This window comes from Tenrec ecaudatus, chromosome 9 (genome assembly GCF_050624435.1).
Source record: "Tenrec ecaudatus isolate mTenEca1 chromosome 9, mTenEca1.hap1, whole genome shotgun sequence".
NCBI lineage: Eukaryota > Metazoa > Chordata > Mammalia > Afrosoricida > Tenrecidae > Tenrec > Tenrec ecaudatus.
In genome coordinates, this window is record NC_134538.1 from 90,465,975 (window position 1) to 90,486,778 (window position 20,804).

The window sequence follows — 20,804 nt, forward strand, 5'->3', positions numbered from 1 at the left end:
ATGGGTGCATAAGGAAATGTGGCAAAGAAAGCTAATGATGCCTGACTATCAATAGGTATAGCGTCTGGGGTCTTAAAGGCTTGAAGGTAAACAAGCAGCCATGTAGCTCAGAAGCACCAAAACCCACATGGAAGAACTACACCAGCCTATACGAACACAAGGTGTTAAAGGGATCAGGTATAAGGCATCATCAGAACAAAAAAAAATCTTATCATAGTGAATGAGGGCAGGGGGAGTGCAGAGTGAAGACTAAAAGCCCATTTGTCGGCCACTGGAGATCCCCTTGCAGATGGATCTAGGGGAGGAGACAAGCCAGTCAAGGTGTGACTTAGCAATGATGAAAAATACAACTATCCTCTAGTTCCTAAATGCTTCCTCTCCCTCACCCCCCCTCCCCACTATGATGATCCGAATTCTACCTTGCAATTCTGGCTAGACCAGAGGATGAACACTGGTACAGATAGTAACTGGAAACACAGGGGATCCAGGGCAAATGATCCCTTCAGGACCAGTGGTGTGAATGGCGATACTGGGAGGGTAGAGGGAGAATGAGTTGGAAAGAGGGAACCGATTACAAGGATCTACATGTGACCTCTTCCCTGGGCGACAGACAACAGAAAAGTGGGTGAAGGGAGATGTCGGACAGGGCAAGATATGACAAAATAATAATTTATAAATTATCAGGGGCTCGTGAGGGAGGGGGGAGTGTGGAGCGAGGTGAAAAAATGAGCTTATGTCGGGCTTAAGTGGAGAGCAAATGTTTTGAGAATGATGAGGGCAGTGAATATACAAATGTGCTGTACACAATTGATGTATGTATGGATTGTGATAAGAGTTGTATGAGCCTCTAATGACACGATTAGAAAAAAAAGGACAAACTGATCTGTTTGGACGAACTACAGCCAGAATGCTCCTTAGAAGCAAAGATGGCAAGACTTAGTCTTACGTACTTTGGCCATGTTTTCAGGAGAGACTAGTCCTTGGAGAAGGATATCATGCTTGTTAAGGGGATGGCAGTTAACACCACAATTTACTACTAGTGTTCTCTTGAGTTAGCTAATTTAAATGTCATTTTAGTTTTAAAAATACACCAACACATAATCACTGATAGTGTTGGAAATAATGTCCCTGTTCATTTGAACAGAGATCAGGATTAGAAGCACATATGGTTATATGTGTGTTTATATACACACATGCGTACATATACAAGGAGTTAGTGTCATCGTTTATCGTCATACTATTCTTCACTAGGGGTGGTATTTTTCTAATTCTTCATTCTGATTTTTGTATTGTAGTTCCACTCAAATATTTTACTGACCTCCTACAGGCTGCATAGTCATCAAGCATGTCTGTAGCACTATTACCTCCTTATCAGTTGGTAGTAACTAACACTCCCCACTTTTTGATGGTTCATTTCAAACTCACTTTCTGTTTGTTTATTGCAGTACTTATTTCACATTTTCTTATTTTTCTTAGTGATAGTCATGAAAACACATTAGAGTGAAAGAGTTGTATCTTTTTGGTGCCTTCTATTGGTGTGGTGTGGTATGGTGTATGGTATGGTGTGGTATGATATGGTATGTTGGTCAAGCAGTGAGGTTCTTGTTGCTGTTTTATTTTTGCATGGGACTTAATTTGCTCTCTTTTACAGTTTCTGTGAGATTCAATATTTTCAGGAGACTGTTCTTGTACATTGTAGGATTTTGGGGTTTTATCCCTTTTCTCATTTATTTGATCTTGTATGTTAAAAGTCCTTTGATAATTCCATGTCCTTTGGTTTATTTAGCTGTATCTTTATTTCTTAATTGAAGTTTTGACATCTGTACCTTCAGTATCGATTTTTAAAGCCTCACATCCCTCTGGAGGTTATTATTTCTGTAAATAGCTCTGGTCATAATTTCTTCTATAGGTTGGATATTGTGCCTTGTTAAAATATAGCTTACATGTCTGATTGTGAGCTTGTTTTTCCCTTCTTTACAATAAAGTCCATTATAAAACATCAGAATCAGGACTCTAATTCTACAAGTCCCTATATAGTCGAGTATAAGCCGACCCAAATATCAGCCGAGGCACCTAATTTTACCACAAAGACTGTATTAAAAAATGTGCTGAAAATACTCGGCTTATACACAAGTATATATGGTAATTCAATTTTTAATTGTTTTTTAATCTACATGTTAATTATTGAGCATTCTTTATGTTTATTATAACTGCTTGTTTACTTTATCTACTAAATATCCCTGTATCTATTAAAATTTTGTGGAAATTTGGCAGAAATTTATTGTGACTAGTACTATGTGCTTCAATTTCCATTCTGGAAAACTGTTTAAATTCCCCCTAAGTCTTTTTTAAAAGGTAGCTAAAGTTCATGTTCATTTTCTAGCAATAACCTCAGCACTCTAATTTTTTAAAAATTATATAAGTAGGTGTGTGTGAATATAAATTTTAAAGACACACTGAAAGCAAAAGTTATATTTTTAAAATGCAATGAAATTTCGTAACTAGAAAATTATTGCATCGTTCATGTGTGTTTCACTCTTTTTCCACACTTCTCAGTTGAACAGGAAATCTGATAATAGTAAAATCATGGTGTAACATCTTTTCCCCTTTAGATGGACACTTTTGTAAATCCGCTTCGCAATTCCATGAGGAATGTTTCAAATGCAGTTAAATCCCTTCCTGATAGCTTGGCAGAGGGAATGAATAAAATGTCAGACAACATGGGCAAAATGTCAGAAAGATTAGGTCAAGACATAAGGCAATCGTTTTTCAAGGTAAGAAGACATTTTCACTAATGTCTAAAGCAAACTTTTTAAGTTAAGTGAGATTTGTTGAGCTCTTGCCTAGATTTACTTTATGTTTTTCTAGTCTCAAGTTTTCTAGATACCTAGTCTCATACAGTGAAAAAATCTAAGACAACTAACTCTTAACAGAAATGGATATTAGTATCCATTCAATCCTCAATTCTATTCTGTGATAGAATTTTGATACTAATTTTGAGAGAATATTTAACTTTAGTAAAGTTAGTCATTTTGAACTGTTTTATTCCATTATTGCCATTTTTGTCCTATGGTGCTACTAAATAAAACAAGTAGGTACCATTGTTGCAAATGTGTTATTTTAGTATTTTATTCAGGAAAATCAAGTCTCACTCCTCCTGTGTTCATGTGATTAAGTGAACACTAGCTCGAAAGGAGAGAAAAGCCTTCATCACCATCCTTGAGCCCATCAATTACTATTAATATATATGGATTTCTGAAAGTTGCATAAAAGGAATTTCTCAAAAAGCTTTTTGTAAATTAAATTAACAAACAAAGGTAGTAGATCAAGAACTTTGCTACATTCCTAATTTATACTTTATGTAGAATTTCTGCCCGGTTATTTAAGGTTGTAATCAATATTATAAAAGAAAACAAATAGCTGTAAGAATTGTTTATAAAAGGGAGACTATACATAAATACAGATACATTTTCTTCAATGTAAGAGAGCAAATCCTAAGAGTTTGTATGAGTCATGCTTTTCTGTTCGACTTTTTCTGATGCTTCATTTTTATTTCTAATTGTGGGAATCACACTCATCCTGAAATCCATCTGGCTTCGTACCACTCTGCTCCTCCTCTTAGATGGCTTCCTCCAAGAGTCACTGCCTTTTCTTGTCATCTTTTGCTCAGGAATAACACAAAGGAGCTACATGATCTTGATGATCTAGTTGATCTTAATGGTACTTCTAGTGTTGACAAATAATTGTCAGCTAACACTGAGTTTTCTGTCCTTGTCTCTCCATAGTCTCTTAAAATCACCTAACAAATGATTAATTAATTATTTAAACCTGTTCACGTACTCTCAAAAACTTTAAGGTAGACAAAGAAGATTGGCGTTCTATTTCCTGGCTGTTCTACTAATTAATCTTTACCTTTCTTAGTTTTAAATTCTTCTTCTAAACAAATATGGGAGTCTGACTAACAAATCTCTCCTTCCAACTCAAAAGTGATTATTCCTTTTTTTTTAAAGGAAAATAAAAAATTCTTTGGTAACCACCACAGGATAATAGTCACCTTTTAATGTTTGATTTCTTATTTTTGATTGTTCAACTTTGCTTGTATTACACCAAAAATAAAATCAAATTGAAACTGTTTATTATTTTTGAGACTTTTCTAGTTTATTGTTATATTGTGTTCTTTCTTTCTCTGTGGTAGTATGTTTACATTGTTTGCTCTTTGTTTTATTGCTAGGTGCCTCCTTTAATTCCTAAGACTGATTCAGATCCTGAACATTGTCGAGTCTCAGCTCAGCTTGATGATAATGTGAGTTGATTATACTTGGAAGTTGGCTTTAGCTTTTAATAAAATGTTTCATACAAGGGTGAATCCAAAAGTATTGCTATAAAATCTTGGTAACATTTATTAAACAAAAAATGTCAAACTGTGAAGCTATTGTTTCTCAGCATATCCTCCATCTAGGTCAATACACTTCTGAAGGTGGTATTTCCATTTCCCTAGCTGTTATGTCTTGGAAGAATTCTGTAGTTCTTCAGTTGTATCTTGTCAAAATAAGGGCTTTGTCATCTTTGAATGATTCGGGTAGTGTTACTTTTCAGCGTCTTTGAGTTTGGGGACCAAAAAGAGTCTGGAAGAATCAAGATCAGGGCTTTCCACAGTAAGGTTTTCTATGAAATTTTAATAGGTTAGCCTTTGCTACTTTGAAAAAATTAATATCGTTAAACGATGATATTCAAAGCATTCCTTAGCACAGCTTTGCTGCTCTTTTACTCACCAGTATGGTTTTTAAGTTCCTTTAAGTTTTTAATAAGCCTTCATGATGGTCCTTTGTCCTTTAAGAAAATCTGTCAAGATTACCCCTTCTCACTGCCATCATTTGCATTCCAACTCTTAGGACCCCATGGAGCAGAGAACTGCCTCCTGTGGGTTTCCAAGCCTGTAGTTCTTTATGGGAATAGAAAACCTTATCTTTCTTCTGCAGAACAGCTGTTGGTTTCGAACTGCTGACCTTGTGATCAGGAGCCCAATGCATAACTCACTACATCAGTGGTTCTCAACCTGTGGGTCCCAACCCCTTCTGGGGGTTGAATGACCCTTTCACGGGGGCCATCCGATTCATAACAGCAGCAAAATGACAATTATGAAGTAACGACGAAAATAATGTTATGGTTGGGGGGGGGGTCACCACCACATGAGGAACTGTATTAAAGGGTCACGGCATTAGGAAGGTTGAGAGATCACTGCACTTCACCAATAGAGTACAGAGATCCCTCGGAAGCAATATTTTGCCTTGCTCTCTGGATCATATTAATAAATCTAAGACTAATTCCCAGTTACAATTTACACCATAAAATTGTCTTTATTAGCTGTGATCTTGCTTAAAATATGTGTGGAACGATCAGCCCTTTGAGCTAGCTGATCTTCACGTAACACTTTTGGCACTCCTGTAGCCAGAAGTTTGTGGGGCCAAAATGCGTACTTAATGAGTACTGCTGAAGCAGGTGGCATCATCCCAGGTCGTTATCACACCAGTGATAATGCAGACTGCCACCAGTCTCTTCATCCACCACAGGTCCTCATTGCCTTTCACGGAGAGCTTCCTGACCTTCCTGAAAACTCATAATCTAAGGATGGTTTTACGTGAAAAAGCATTCTTATAAAGTTAATAGCAGTGCGTCGATGATTTGGGAAGATGTTTACTTGAGTTTTGGTCAGTATTTTATGTTAGCTCTGACCCTAGTCTCCTTTACCCCACACCCCAGAGCAAAATCTCCCTCTCTTTTTTTTAAACACTCTTATGTACTGAGTCACGTCTATTCCTGAGAGAACTTACCCACAGCCCGCCGCTGAGTAAAAAGACGGGTTTAAACATACTTTCTTCAAGTAAACTTCTGTGTGCATGAGCTGGAACCTTACAAGCAATATTTGTGAAAGATAAACTTGTGTTTGTTTGTGTGTCTGTGTATTTGTGTAAATAACTACTGCTGGGTAACACATTGTACTCTGGAGGCTGAGAGAAGCCTCAGCACTGACCCAGACCATGTAGTCGGCTCTCTGACAAAGGAGCAGCACAGCCGGCACCCTTTCTTCCTGTCAGTGCTCACCTACTCCTGGCCTTGCTCCTACTTGTAGGCTTTGAAAGGGTAGGTTCTATAATTTGGCCTGCTTTCCCCTTTTCATTGGGTGAAAAAATTAGTGCCTTCCTGGCAATACAACGCTTATAAAATAGAAACTATAGCCCCAAATCCAGCATAGAATAGTATAAGTATTTGCTTTTATAAGTCTCCTGGATTGTTCCAGGGTACCCATGAAAGGGTATTGCCTACTTTGGGAAACATTGCATTATATAAATGAAACCTTACTGTGTAAAAAGAAACTACAGTGTACGTTCCTTTAAGTCTACACTTTGTTGACCAGCATTTTGATGTTCTTCATGTTGTTTTGGGGTGATTGTGACTTCAGTCCCATGACTGTATAGTACTCTAGTTCTTAAGTATCGGGGACTTCAAAAAGCCTATGGACAAATGGAATTTAAAAAGGCAACACACGTTTTCCACAAACTTTTTGAAGCCTCCTTAGCACAATTCATTCATTGTAGTTGAGTAGTACTGTTATGAACATTCCAGTTCATGACTTCTGGTGAAAACCAAGTGCACATTTATGTTGGGTCTAACCCTAGGAGTGAATTTCTGGGTCAGAGGTAACGTGCAAGTTCAGTTTCAGTAGATAATGCCAAATCAAATTGCTCCCCTTACCCTCAGCAGCAGAGCACGAGCGTTCATCTTGCCCACCCCCACTCCATAGAGCTGATGCAGCTCATCGCAACTCTGCTGAGAGTTAAGGGGAGAGCCCACTCCATTGGCTATTCGAGGCGCTGGCCTTTTATAGATATAGAATACATATATATATATATATATATCATTTTATTGGGGCTCATACAACTGTTATCACAATCCATACATACAGCAATTGAGTAAAGCACCCTTATACATTCGTTGCCCTCATCATTCTCAAAATTCACCTTCCACTTGGGTTCCTGGAATCAGCTCATTTTCCTTTTTCCATCCCCCTCCCTCTCCGCTCCCCACTCCCAAACCCTTAATAATTTATAAATTATTATTTTATCTTATCTTATACTGCCCGGCGTCTCCCTTCACCCACTTTCCTGTTGCCCATCTCCCAGAGAGGAGGTTATCTGTAGATCCCCGAGATCAGTTTCCCCTTTCTACCCCACTTCCCTCCCGGTATCGCCACTCTTACCATTGGTCCTGAGGGGTTCATCTGTCCTAGATTCTCTGTGTTTCCAGATCCCAACTGTACTGCTGTGCATCCTCTGGTGTAACCAGGTTTGCAAGGTAGAATTGGAATCATGATAAATTGAGGTGGAGGAAGCGTTTAAGAACTAGAGGAAGGTTTTGAGTTTAATTATTGCTACACTGAACCCTGAGTGACTCATCTCCCCACTACCCCTCTGGAAGGAATGTCCAGTTGTCTACAGGTGAGCATTGAGTCCCCATCATGCACTCCCCTCATTCACAATGATACGATTTTTTTTCCCGCCTTTGTTGCTTGAAGCCTGGTCTCCTCGGCCCTTCATGATCACCCATGTTGGTGTGCTGCTTCCATGTGGGCTTTGTTGCTTCTGGGCTAGATGGCTACTTGTTTACTTTCAAGCCTTTAAGACCCCAGCGCACACATTCATCTTCAGCGTTCATGTGGGGAAGGTGATCACACATGATGGTTTTTGTTCTTTGGTATCTGCTACCTCATCCCTTCAACACCTCGTGTTCACTTAGGCTGTGTGCTTCTTCTCTGTGGGCTTTGCTGCTTCTGAGCTAGATGGCTGCTTGTTTGCCTTTAAGCCTTTAAGACCCCAGACTCTATATCTTTTTGATAGCCAGGCACCATCAGCTTTCTTCACCATGTTTGCTTATGCACATGTCTGTCTTCAGCGATCATGTCTGGAAGGTGGGTATCATGGAATGACCATTTAGCTGAGCAAGATGCTATTGTATTCAGGGAGTGTGCGCGAGGAGGCCCAATGTCCACCTGCTACCCTACCACTGAACCTATAAATATATACACATTTGGTCTATTTCCCCCTAATCATAAATATATTTTCATATGTACATGCCTCTATTTAGGCTTCTATGTATGCCCTTTGCCTCCTACTCCTTTCCTCTATTTCCTTACGCTTTCCTCCTGTCCCACTATCAAAGCTGTAGTCTTTATGGAAGCAGACTGCCACATTTTTCTCTGAAGAGGTGATTGGTGACAAGGCCTCTTGCACAACCTACCAGTTCCAAAGATTTTGTGTTTGTTTAGATTTTACCATTCTGATTATGGTATATCATATGAATTTGCATTTCTCCAATAATTATTCAAATGCTAAGCCATTTGTGTACCTTGATAAAAGTTGTCTCTGTAGATCTTTTGCCCACTTTTGGGCAAAAAAAATAGAAAACCAGTTCATTTTTTTTTCATTACCTCAGTGCTTAATAGGAGTGCTTTGTACAATTTGAATGAATTCATCAGATACATATGTACTGCAGCTGTCTTCTGTTCTCTCTGTGTGTATGTCATTGGTGCATAATACAAGGTTACAGAAATCTTTTCTTTTTGTATTGAAAGATCATTTTATTTGGGGCTCTTACAGCTCATAACAATGCATGCATCAATTGTATCAAGCATATTTTTGTACATATGTTGCCATCATTCTTTTCTAGACATTTACTTTCTATTGAGCCCTTGGTATCAGCTCCTTCCCCCACCCTCGTGACCCCTTCATAAATTATAAATAGTTATTATTTTTCTATCTTACACCAACTGCTGTCTGCCTTCCCCCCTGGTTTCTGTTGTTTATCCCCCCTGGAGGGAGTGTGTGTGTGTGATTATGTGCCAATCATTGAGATTGGTTCCTCCTTCCTCCCATTCCTCCCACCGCCTTCCCCTACCCGTCTGGTATCGCTACTCCCATTCCTGTACCTGGATTCCGTGTGTGGTGAGCTCTTGTGCCTTATCTGTACCTGTGCACATGCTCCGGTCTAGCCCACAGTGAAAGGCAGTACTGGGGTCATGATAGTGGGGGATGAGGAAGCCTCAAGGAACCAGAGGAGTATTGTGCTTTTCATCGGTATTTTACTGTGTCCTGGTTGACTCAGCCCTTCCCTGTGACCCCGCTGAGGGGATGGATGTCCCATTGTCTACAGATGGGGTCATTGAAATCTTTTAACGTTTTCTTTGAAAATCTTTATTATTTTAACATTTCATCATTTTAATTTATAATTGACCTGGATTTAATTTTTGTATGTGGAATAAGGTAGGGTCCAGTTGGGCCAAACAGAACACATTGAAAAGGCCATTTTCTCCCCAGTATTCTGTTTCTCTTTGTCATAAATCAGATTATTGTTTATGTTTGAGTCTTTTTCTGGCCTCTATTTTCTTCAGCAAATTTTTTTTTTGTTACTGTGAATTATGTAAAGGTTTACAGAGCAAACCCATCTTTCACTCAACAGCTGATAAATATAAATATTTTGTTCCATATTACTGGTTGTGATTCACACATGTAGCGCCACTTATTCTGCTTCATGCCAATGTTTCTTGTTTCCATTCCCCTCCTTTCTTAACTCTTCCGAACTTGGTTCTTGGGTAAATGCTGATTCTTTTTTTTCTAATTGCAAATGATTTATTATTAATATTATCTGTAATTTTAATGTTCCCTTTATACTCTGGTCTCTTGTTTCTCCTCATATTGAGCAATGGGAATGAGTTCAGTGTGAGGCCTACAGGATGACTGACTAAGGACCATATTTTCAGGGACTCCACCAGTGTTCCCCTTCACCCCTACACCACAGTGAGCCTGTGTGTGCATTTTATTTCACACTTCTCTCTCACTTTATCTTCTAAGTTGTCCTATTTCAGAGCAGTTGGCAGTGGTAGCCAGGCACCATGTAGTTCTCCTGGTTCTGCTCCAATTGATCATTGGGCTCGTGGTTTCCACGCATTTAATAATATCCATCACTCTTCTGTGCTCTGGGCAGGAAGAATACCATAGATGCTACTTCAGACTTCTAAGACTCCAGTCACTACTCACCATAGTAGAAAGTAGAGCCCTCTCTGAATGGACAATGTTATTAAACAGAGTTGTTTTAAAATTAGAACTGTTTTCCTTCTGTTGCCACTGAACTTCTCCTTAGTAAGCTGTCTTAAAGATATGTTTAATTGGCCTTTGAATATCATAGAATGTTTTATTTACTAAACTTTGCTAGTATAGTACCCATGGTATCATACCTTGTTACGTGTTCTTTAATAGTTTCACTGTTCATTAGAGTGTCTTGTGACATTGAGCCATGATCACATTTTAAAGCAGTATTTACTTTCCTTAGTAATGAAATTAGTCTCCTCTCCCTCGTTGCTAAGGTAAGCTTTCAGTCTATGAAATGGAGAGTGACGAAGGAAATGGTTACAACTCAGGCGGTTTTCTCTACATTTAAATCCCAACATTGAAGAGGTACTAATTAGAGGATCTTAGTGATGAAAGAATTATTAATTACTGGCAACTATATGCAGTTTTAATGAAGTACTAAATCTCACCAGTTTTTTGCTTTATTTATTTTTGTCACATCTGTGTGTTCCAGATTGTCTTCCTATAAGTAATTAAATTCTCTGACATGGTGACAGGTGTTTTGAAATCGTTAGTTTCTTTATGGCTTGCATCATTGAATACTTCCCCGATAAAAATATACAAGTACTTTTCTTGAAAATACCTGGTCACTCACTAACCAACCATAACATATCAATCTGTGTAGATTGTATTTTATTCTATTAAATACAGAGAGATGTTGAAGATTTCTTACTCGTATAAAAAAGATCCATCAGGTACATAGAGAATGAAGTTAACATTTGCTTTATCAAATGTTAGTACACAAGACCGGACAAGGGAGTCAGATCTATTTTGAGAGAAATGATTTTACAACTGTCTTAGAATTTATTAATCATTACATGGGTGTAAAGTTAAATTTTTATCAAGTTGGCCATCTATTTAATTAGAATGAAAGCTCAAATTATGAATGCCTTCCAGTAAATTCTTCACTTGTGAACTTAGTTTCCTAAGAGGAAAGCAAGTAGCCGCTCTTAGTAGATCTCTACCTCAGCTAGCCCTACCTGTCTTTCTTCCTGTGGTTTTTCAGGTGGATGACAATATCCCACTCAGAGTGATGCTGCTGCTCATGGACGAAGTGTTTGACTTGAAAGAGAGAAATCAGTGGTTGCGAAGGAATATCAAAAACCTCCTTCAGCAGCTAATTAGAGCAACGTACGGTGACACCATTAACAGGTACCACTTTTATGAATGTATTTAATTTAAAATGCAGGTTCTACTTTTACTTAGATGTTAAACTTGCTTCTGGAGTCGAGCACTCTACTCCTTTAAAGATCATTGAAGTGTACATGCTCTAAGAGGTAATGTACTTCCAAATGAAGCTGCTGTGGTTGTGAATGTAGTGTTTATTTTGTTCACCTTGTAAAATTTTGAGCTTACACTTTTAAATTATTTAATTTTCAGAAAAATTGTTGACTATGTTGACTGGATGACCTCACCAGAACAAGTAGCCGACTCAGTGAAACGTTTCAGGTATGTCTCAGACAAGGTCACTTCTTTCAGGTAGTCTGGAGTTTAGCATTGCCATCACTCATGGGTTTCCATCGTTTTTGTTTCCTTTCTAACCTTAAAGCCTATTTTGGTCAGACTCTGGCAGACATACGAAAGGATTTATGACAAATACTAGAGATATTTTTTGCGGTAGATATACTGATCTTTCTTTAAAACAGAATGGGAAAAATTTGAAAGAAAAATCCTTAAGCTAATCAGCTACATTTTGGTCCAGGACTGTGCCAGTAAGATCACGGGGGAATTAATGTACACATGGCATGGAGCCACACAAGGGGGCTTGAAACGGTTTGTGTAAAAATTCCCTTCTCTCTTAATTACAGTTTTTCACAGTTATCCGTACACTTTTTGAAGCCCCTTCATTATGATCAAATGCCTATTTGGGGGCTCAGTTGCTGTGGAAATAACTTATTTTAAAGAATTGATACTAGGCTCGTTCCAAGGAGGTGGAGATTAAACATGTCCCCAGTGTCTAATTTTTCCAAGATGTTATTCTGTCCACTCTTCCTCTTAGAACATTTCCTTAGGTCCCTGGCTTCTGCAGTAAACTGACGTGTCTCACAGAAAGTCACAAAGCTTTCTGGAAATGTGTCACCTGGCAGTGGGTGCTGTTAAGTCCCAAATCCAGAGATGACGCAGGGGCAAGCCAAATACAGGGTCCAGAGACAGATATGCCTGGAAGTCAGAGCAGGTCTTCCTGCTTCTGCAATGCTCAGTCAAGACACGGGGGTGGGGGGTGGGTAGATTTGGTGGAGGTGCCATGATTTTTATCTTTAAGCACACCATACCCCCAAGGAAAATTGAAGTCACCCCTTCTAATAGAGTGGAGACTAAGGGTACATCCTAACTTAATCCTGTAACAGAGAAGTTCCTCCAAAATGGGGCTATAACCATAGGCATGTTGTTGTTAGGTACCAACCAGTCGGTGTTGCTTCCAACGTGGCAATGCCCGTCTTGGCACATTTGTTTTGTTTCAGGGTAAACGAAGGGTTTTCCTCCTCTAGAGCAGTGGTTCTCAATCTTAGTTGTATGGTAGAATCACCTGGAGGACTTCAACTTGTACAAATGCCTGTGTCCCAGCCTCAGATAGTCTGACTTAATTCGTCTGGAGTACGGCCTGACCTTGTAAAAGATGTGTTTAATGCTCCCAGGTGATCCTAATGTACAAAGTTAAACCCCCACCTATCCTCCACCCCCTCTGGGGAGTCTCTGTTCCTCAGATGAAATTCCCAGGTGCAAGTTCCTGTCTTTGCCCAAGAACCAAGGAACAATTCTCAAGTACATTGTGAATGTAAAGGACAATGGGTTGTTAATTATGTGTGAAAGGAATGTTGTAATTAATCCAGCTTTGAGGCTGAGTGCTGAATTTGGTTTTATGTTGGCTTAGTTATAAAGGGGACCGGAGTAACCTGACCAAGAGAAATGAGCTATGGAAAACTAAGGGTCCAAATTCAACTTACTATAGGGTTGTGTTCTAGAAATACTACAATCTATGTGGGTTTAGTAAATGGCAGTGATATATTTATCTGTTCCACGTTTTTATCTTTAGTATTTGCTAGTGTTTATAAATCACTGCAAAACAGAATTCATTTGTTAATTTATGTGTATGTGTCCCGGTTCACTAAAAACCGAATCCTCTGTAAGTCAGTGCAGCGTATTGACTATCATTCTACTGAGACAACATGTCAGAATTGTTTCTTCTTACTGTTTATATTTGTTTTCTCTAGAAAACCAGCATAGTTTTGAACACTTGTATCTTTAGAAAATGTTTACCAAGTTTATTTGATCTTCTTAAATAGAGATGCATTTTGGCCAAATGGCATTTTAGCAGAGACTGTTCCATGCAGAGATAAATCTATACGAATGAGAACAAGAATTGCTGGAAAAACTAAATTATTTGCGATTATGCCAGGTGAGTGGGCACTTTTGGTAGAAATCTCATTGATTTGTAGTTCTCTGCATTTTAATCATTGAGCATGCAATTTTAGCTATCTCTTTATTATAATACTTACCATTTGATGATCTCCTACATACCGGGTAACTTGTTAGGCATTCTAATGAAGCTAAGCTTTGTGAGTGCCGTAGCTTCAGGATGTGAGGAAGCAGAAGTTTGGGGTTCTGACTCAGTTCTGAATGAGTTAAAAGCCTCGACTTTGAACTCTTTTACGCTGGTGGCACAGTGGGTTGTAAGCTGGGCTGCTTGCCTCAAGGTCAGCAGTGTGAAACCACCACCCACTCTCCGGGGAAAGAGGAAACTTTCTGTTCCAGTTAAGATTGAAAGGTCCTAAACCCATGTGAGTTGGGCCTATATATTGGACTCGACTCAGGGCAGTAAGGCCTTGAGCCCTTTCGTAATAAGGTTGTAAGATAAATAAAATAGATGCCTACTAAAAGGACTATGAAACACAAGGTTTTCAGGAAGAAGATTTGTTCTACTGTAAAGAACCAACATTAATTCTTTCAAAGAATCCATTATTGAGCTTTATTAAAATATGATTTCCAAAAGAGTAAGCATAGCAGCATTTTGTTGGCCTAATTTGCCTAATGTAATGTAGGATACAACTCTCACTGATTTACATTCATTTTGTCCCCTTTTGTCTTTTCTCACAAAAGGGTAAGAGAAGTTATATAATATGAAGAGAAGTTTATGTGGCTGGAAGGTAGTGGTGGTTGTTTGGTTAATTAGTAATGTTTAAAATTTCTAGAAATACCTTCTGCTCATTTTATGTATTGAGAGTTTTTAAAACAATATCATGATACCTATTTTTCATATTATTAAAATTTATTTCTTCATAAAACTTAAATCACCTCTGTCTTCTGTCAGACAATTATATCGGGAATGTGCCACATGGCTATTAATTCTACTTTATATACGGTTGTATTTGTGTAGAAGTCAAATTATAGAGAAAATATTCTAGAAAAAATAGAAGAAACAGTAACTTAGAATAATAGTGTGCACTTGATTGTGCTACAAAGCCTGAGTTACAGAACCAGAAGAAACTTTACTCATTCCAATAAGTCTTGTCAAATACCTACAGTGTGCCACACCTTGTTTTCTGCACAATCTTTGCTGACTTGTAACTTCTTTCTTTTAGGGGAGACAGAAAACAAAGCAGTACATAAATTCAACGTATTGTGTGTTAGAGGTGGGCAGTGTGTAAGGAGAAAACTAATGCAGGCAAAGAGAATGGAAGTGTTGGTTAAGTTACAGTTTTAGGCTGGGCACCCAGGCAGGCCCACTGAGCTGACGACATGTGTGTGAAGACCTGAAGAACGTTAGAGAAGGAAATATATATTAACAATATAATATATAAAAATATATAATATATAGTATAGTATATCTATTACCTATGTAAAGGTTTGGTTTTATATGGACATAATCCCATGTTTCTTGTTTTTGCAACATCCACATGCTCTGGTGGTGCAGTGTTGAAAGTGCTTGTCTAACTGTAAGCTCAGCAACTCATCGAGCTCACCATGTAGGGCCCTGTGGGGGCAGTTGCACTCTGCCCTGTAGGTTCACTGCTAGTAGGAATTAACTCAAGGCCACACAACAAACACAATTTGTTTCCAACTCTACAGTTAGATGCAGACCCTTTGCCTGTTGGATATTTCTTTCTAAACAACAAGATAATGTTTACTGCTATTGGAGTCCTGACTCTGAATTACTAAGAATATCTTATCTCTATAATCATATACCTGTCCTGAACTCAAGGTGGCCCTGTAGACAGGGCAGAGTTGCCCCTTTGGAGTTCTGGGATGGTAAATCCTGACAAGATCAGACAGCCACATCTTTCCCCTTTGGAGCAGCTGCTGGGCTCCAGTGGCTGACTTTGCTGGTAGCATTTGAGCATGTAACCCACGACACCAGTAGGACTCCATTGCCTGTGAGTACACTCCCCATTGGCTCACTGTGGCACTCACAGCATTGCTGGTTTTCCCTTCCTTTCTTATAGAAATCCTCAAATTGAACCAGACTGAACTGCCTCAACTTTTTGCACATTGTTATTTTTCACATACTACTCTGTTCTGTCTCCCAAGGCTAATACTTCATCTGTTTGCGGCTATCACAGCCCTTCCCAGGTGGCAAAGTCTACTTTAGTTGGTACTTCCTTGAGAAAAATATTTCTTTTTTATCCAATCTGGAACTTTTCTCCCTGTAAACATGGTTACACTTTCAGTATAACTATGATAGTCTTGATTCTGTGCCACAAGTTTTTTGAGATCCTGGACCAGTTTGCACACATCTCATTTCCTTATAGCTTTTCTCACTGTGCACTAGCATAGGCATATTTGTAGAGTGCTTTAGAGTTTGTAGTATCTCAATAACTCTGTAAATCCTAGGCCTACAACAGTACTGATGACCATAACCCTCATTGTACAGATCAAGACGCAGACTTGCTGTGGCTAAGTGCCCCATGAGTAGGAAGGGAGGCGATTGTGGCTCTAACTTGGGAGTTCTGAGTCTGGATCCCACCTCTTTCCCCTGTGCACTTTTGTCCCCTGGATCACGAACAGATGGATGCACACCTGCATGCAGACGTGCATAAGTGAATGCTCCCCATTATGCTAGTCGAAATGTATTCCTTGGATGGCTACAATTTAGCATTTTCTCTGCAGTTTACACACTTTATTGACAGTTATAATTTAGTTCCTTTGAGTTTGAGTTGTGGTTTTTAATTTTTTTTTTATTCTTGGGTCCTCTTTTAGATGAACTGAAGCACATTATTGGGGCTGAGACAACAAGGAAAGGCATTCTTCGTGTGTTTGAAATGTTTCAGCACAACCAGTTAAATAGGAGAATGGTTTATGTCTTCTTGGAAGGCTTTTTGGAAACCTTGTTTCCACAATATAAATTTCGGGAACTTTTCAACAGACTGCACTCACGGTCGAAGCAGATGCAGAAATATAAACAGAAACTTCAAACTACTCAAGCACCTTCCATACAGAAAAGGTGACACTCCAGTCTGTGCAGCCGGTGTTCAGTTTGTTCAGGACTAACGGTATGGACACGACCTCTGGGACTTAACTCCTGTACTGTGTATCTGCACCAGTCTTTAGTGTCTCAAAGTAGATGATCGATATAGCCATCAAGACGTGGTTCTTCTCATCCCGTTGATAATCCAGCCACTACCAAGAGAGGTTCCCGTGTCTTAAATGATTTGGTGCATCGTTTTGCAACATTAAGAGGATACTGCCCTTGTCTCAAGCAAGAAAGATGTCTGTTTCTTCCGTTTCAAACGAATCTGCGTTCTCCAGCAGCGACGAAGTGCCAGCATGTATATATGAGAGCAAAGGAAAGCACAGAACCCTGGGTTTCGGATCAGCTGACTAACTTGTTTAACAGTGGGAGTCTGTGCAATGTATGGTTGGTTTGAGGCTTTGCTTTGCATACTGATTTTGTAGGTTAATGTCAGCATTTTGATAGCATAAGAATTCGTCAGTGAATGATCTTTGGAACAACTGTTTCAAGTCTAGGGAAAGTGACAGAATGCCCTTAAAATATGAAGTAAGTTTATAGTGAATGGCAGTTTGTGACATAAAACCAGAATTTGGTTGGAGTTGTGGTTCAGTGATAACAAACACTTTTAACGGACCCTTGTGTCCTTACAGGGCTCTAGCTTGCTCCTAGGCACTCGACCGTAGGTTTGCTTTTGATGTTCTGTGTGCAGAAAGAAGCATGTGAGGACTTTATTTTAGTTCCAAAATTATTACACCTTTGTCTTTAGTAGATTACTGATTATGCAGGAAAGAGTATAATTCTTTGGAAGAACTGCCAAATACATTCTGTCCTTCTAAAAATGTGGAAATGGTAAAAACAGTACCCTATTGAAGTTACCATATGCTAACTTTAAATTGTGTGATCTAGACATACCTTAGGTAATTAAAACCATAGCAAATCAAAGGATTAAGTGAATTTATTAGTCATATGAAAATATACAAATTCCTAATTCTATTACATTGTACATATATGAAAATAATGAAAACAGAATTATAATATTTTTTTAAAATATGCTTTTATTTATATTACGCATAATGTAAAATTCTAAATAAAGGCAAAACTCTTCTGTGTATCTGTTTAAGTCCCTAATTTTATGCCAACAACAGAAACAAATACCTTTTCAAATTTTGGAGCCTCTAAATTTCATATCGTTTTCTCATTTCCGTTTTGCCCATCCCAGAAGTTGCACATCCCTTGCATGCAGGATTTCCGCATAGTTTTAAATGTTTCCATTGATTAAGGGTTTGAGTGTGTCCACTAAGTTGTTGTTGTTTCAGAAATGTTTAACACTAAAACCTTAAAATAGTGAAGGTACTTCTCAGACCACTGAGCCAAGATCCAGGTATTAAAAGCAAGTCTCGGTGCTGTAGAGGATGGAGTAGTAATTGGTATCCCAGTGATTCGGGAGCTTGAAGATTGGAACAAGATAACACAGTCTTGTTTTCACCTAGATCTGACCTACGAACTGAAGCCTCTTAACAGACTAAAGCCTACCTTTAAAGCTTTATATTAATCATCATATTTAGAAGTAATGCTGTTGTGGGTACTTGCAGTATGCGCAAGTTCAGCAGATATTGCATGTATTCAGAAATAAGTACATGAAGTCCCCTTCATTGCAGTTTGCAAGTGAGAAAAGATCTTTAGTGACTCTGGTGGAAGAAATCGTCTTTCTTCTTCTCAGTGTGCCTCCCTACATGCACCCCTTTCCCCCCATACCTCAGGCGGAGATGTGAAGCAAGTCTGTCGGAGGCATCAGCCTGGCCATAAGTGCAATGACTTTCTGATGTGCCCCTGCCCGTTTCAAGTGTATTTTTGACATAAGTAAAGTTAGGAGTGTACAGAAGACTTTATGTAAGAGCCTGCCATGTACACATGAAAACCTATTCCTATGTCACGTGAGGAACACTGGCTATCAACCAGGGAAAAGAGGTTATGCAAGATTGCAAGTTTTCATGACAGAACCCTGCAAGGTAACTGCAGTCAGACCAAAAAATCATTTGATTAGATGAGTTTTTAAAAAATATGTTTTGTTTAAAGGAGTTTATATTTCAAAAGCAGAAATATCCAATAGTAGTTTATGTAAATGGTGGTGTATCTCCTCTGTGCACGTCTGTGCTTTCACATCAGAGAGAGTGGTGGTCATGCTAACATCAGAGAGACTTTTGGATGACTTGGTTAAGCTATGTGTAAAATATTTAACCCATAAGTCAAGTACAGTGTACAATGTTTAATAAAGCTACTATATTTAGTGCACTTACTGCATATATGAATATATACATGAAGAGGCTATGCGTCTTCTGACATTTGATTTCTGAATGTGTTTTTAAGTCAGTGGTGCCTTTAGGCAAGAACTTTCAAAAGTAGTCATTCTTTGGGCTTTCTAATTTTTCAGGTAATGGATATTTAGGAACCATCACTATTAACTTACAGTTCATTCACCTGCAAAATTGATTGTATAATTAAATATAGCACTTAGGTGGGCCTTTCCTACAATTAGGATGTTCTGAATAGTTGCTGAAAACAATTGTGCCATTGACCAATGGATGCACTTGGTTAGCCTTAATTTTTTTTTTAAGAACATAAAAAAGAAAACTTTTTCATTTGACTCATCTTATGTTTGTGCTGCTGGTATTCGGGAGGGGGAATCAAACCATTAAATGCTACCAGAAATTGAACCAATTTTTTAAAAATTAACTATAAATTTCACAATCTTTTAATTTTGTGCAATATTTTCATTTAATGCATGTGTATTTGAGTAATTGTAAAATAAATGGATTTTCTAATGTTTTGAGATCTAGTTTAAACTGTCTTCTTAACCCAACAACTTACATTCCGTTGTTGCTACATCCTTTTATTTAAGGACTTGTTTTAAAAGTCTCTTTGTCACTCCTTGTAAAATTATTTTGTTCTTAATACATTTTGCTTATAGGAGCATGACTCCTATATTTCAAGGGAAAACTACAAAGAGCACGTCTTCGGACTCCAGTTGTTGAAGTAATAACTTGTACAGTAAGTGTCAACTCTTGTGCCTAATTGTTCTATCAACATTTTCCTTCCTAAACAAAAAAAGAAACAACAATCAGAATGTTAGTTATTTTTATTGAACTAAAAGCAAAGGATTAAACATTTTATTTGGTTTGTGTTATGTTCTATCCATAAGAAAAATACTAATAAAGTATTAACAAACATTTTTGTTTCATTTATTTAGCTGATATATGTATATATATATATATATATATATGTTGTTGGAAAACTGTTAGCAGTCTTTTCTTACTGAGTGTGTATTTTCTTTACATTTTAGAAGTCATGCAATTCAAGTTTCAGGTTGATAGATGAGCATTATTGACGTAGAACTAGTATAAAAGGAATTTATATTTTCCTTTCATGAGCAAATAACTTACTACCATAATGTTAAATAAACTGCATACTTTAAAAAAATCATTTTATTGGGGGCTCATGCAATGCTTATCACAATCCATACACACATCCATTATCAAACTACATACTTTTCTATCACAGAAAATTATCATGTAATTTTCACATAGGGGGAGTGTTTAAAATTAATAATCCATGACAAGATGTCTCAAATTCATATTTTATGTAATATTAGATGTTTTCAGTCCTAAAAGGAAATAGGTTGACGACTCAGTAGTTAAGCATGGGTTGGTCATCTCGGCAGCCTTTCTCGAGTAGATCCGAGCACCGGCATCTCATGGTGCACGTGCATAGCATCTCTCCCAGGACTGCTGCAAATCCTGGCTCCTTCACGATACTCCTGTGTCCTTTATGAACATGATCCACCATTCAAACCCCAGCATGTCTCTTGAGCACCTTTTACTAGTAGCCTGAAGACAGTGCCCCCAAGGAACTTAGTTTGAAAAAGGTTTAATTGCCCAGTTGTCAAGTATTTTCCAACCAATGGCAGCTGTGTGTGTGTCAGCGTAGAACTGCTTGTTAGGTTTTCAGTGGCTGATGGTTTGCCAGGCCTTTCTTGTGCCATTTATCTGGGTGAACTTGAACATCCAACATTTTGGTTAGCAACTGAGCACACTGATGTTGGCACTCCTTTTGAAGTCCTGTGAAGATTGTGCAGAGGATTTTTTTTTAAGTAAAGAATCTTTAGTTAGGAAAGATAA

General features: G+C 38.2%; 1 protein-coding gene across 2 annotated transcripts in view; it reads left to right on the forward strand.

Annotated features, from left to right (window-relative positions):
- SNX13 (sorting nexin 13) overlaps positions 1-19,813 on the forward strand; it is a 129,335-nt gene extending 109,522 nt beyond the window's left edge. The window contains exons 21-26 of one of the 2 annotated variants that reach the window (XM_075558330.1): positions 2,613-2,774; positions 4,232-4,303; positions 11,188-11,333; positions 11,562-11,630; positions 13,466-13,578; positions 16,377-19,813. In XM_075558330.1, the coding sequence (XP_075414445.1) occupies positions 2,613-2,774; positions 4,232-4,303; positions 11,188-11,333; positions 11,562-11,630; positions 13,466-13,578; positions 16,377-16,624 (810 nt within the window). In that variant the 3' untranslated portion in view covers positions 16,625-19,813. The remainder of the gene's footprint in view (positions 1-2,612; positions 2,775-4,231; positions 4,304-11,187; positions 11,334-11,561; positions 11,631-13,465; positions 13,579-16,376) is intronic. The other variant, XM_075558331.1, reaches the window with a different exon arrangement.
- The last annotated feature ends 991 nt before the right edge of the window (positions 19,814-20,804 follow it).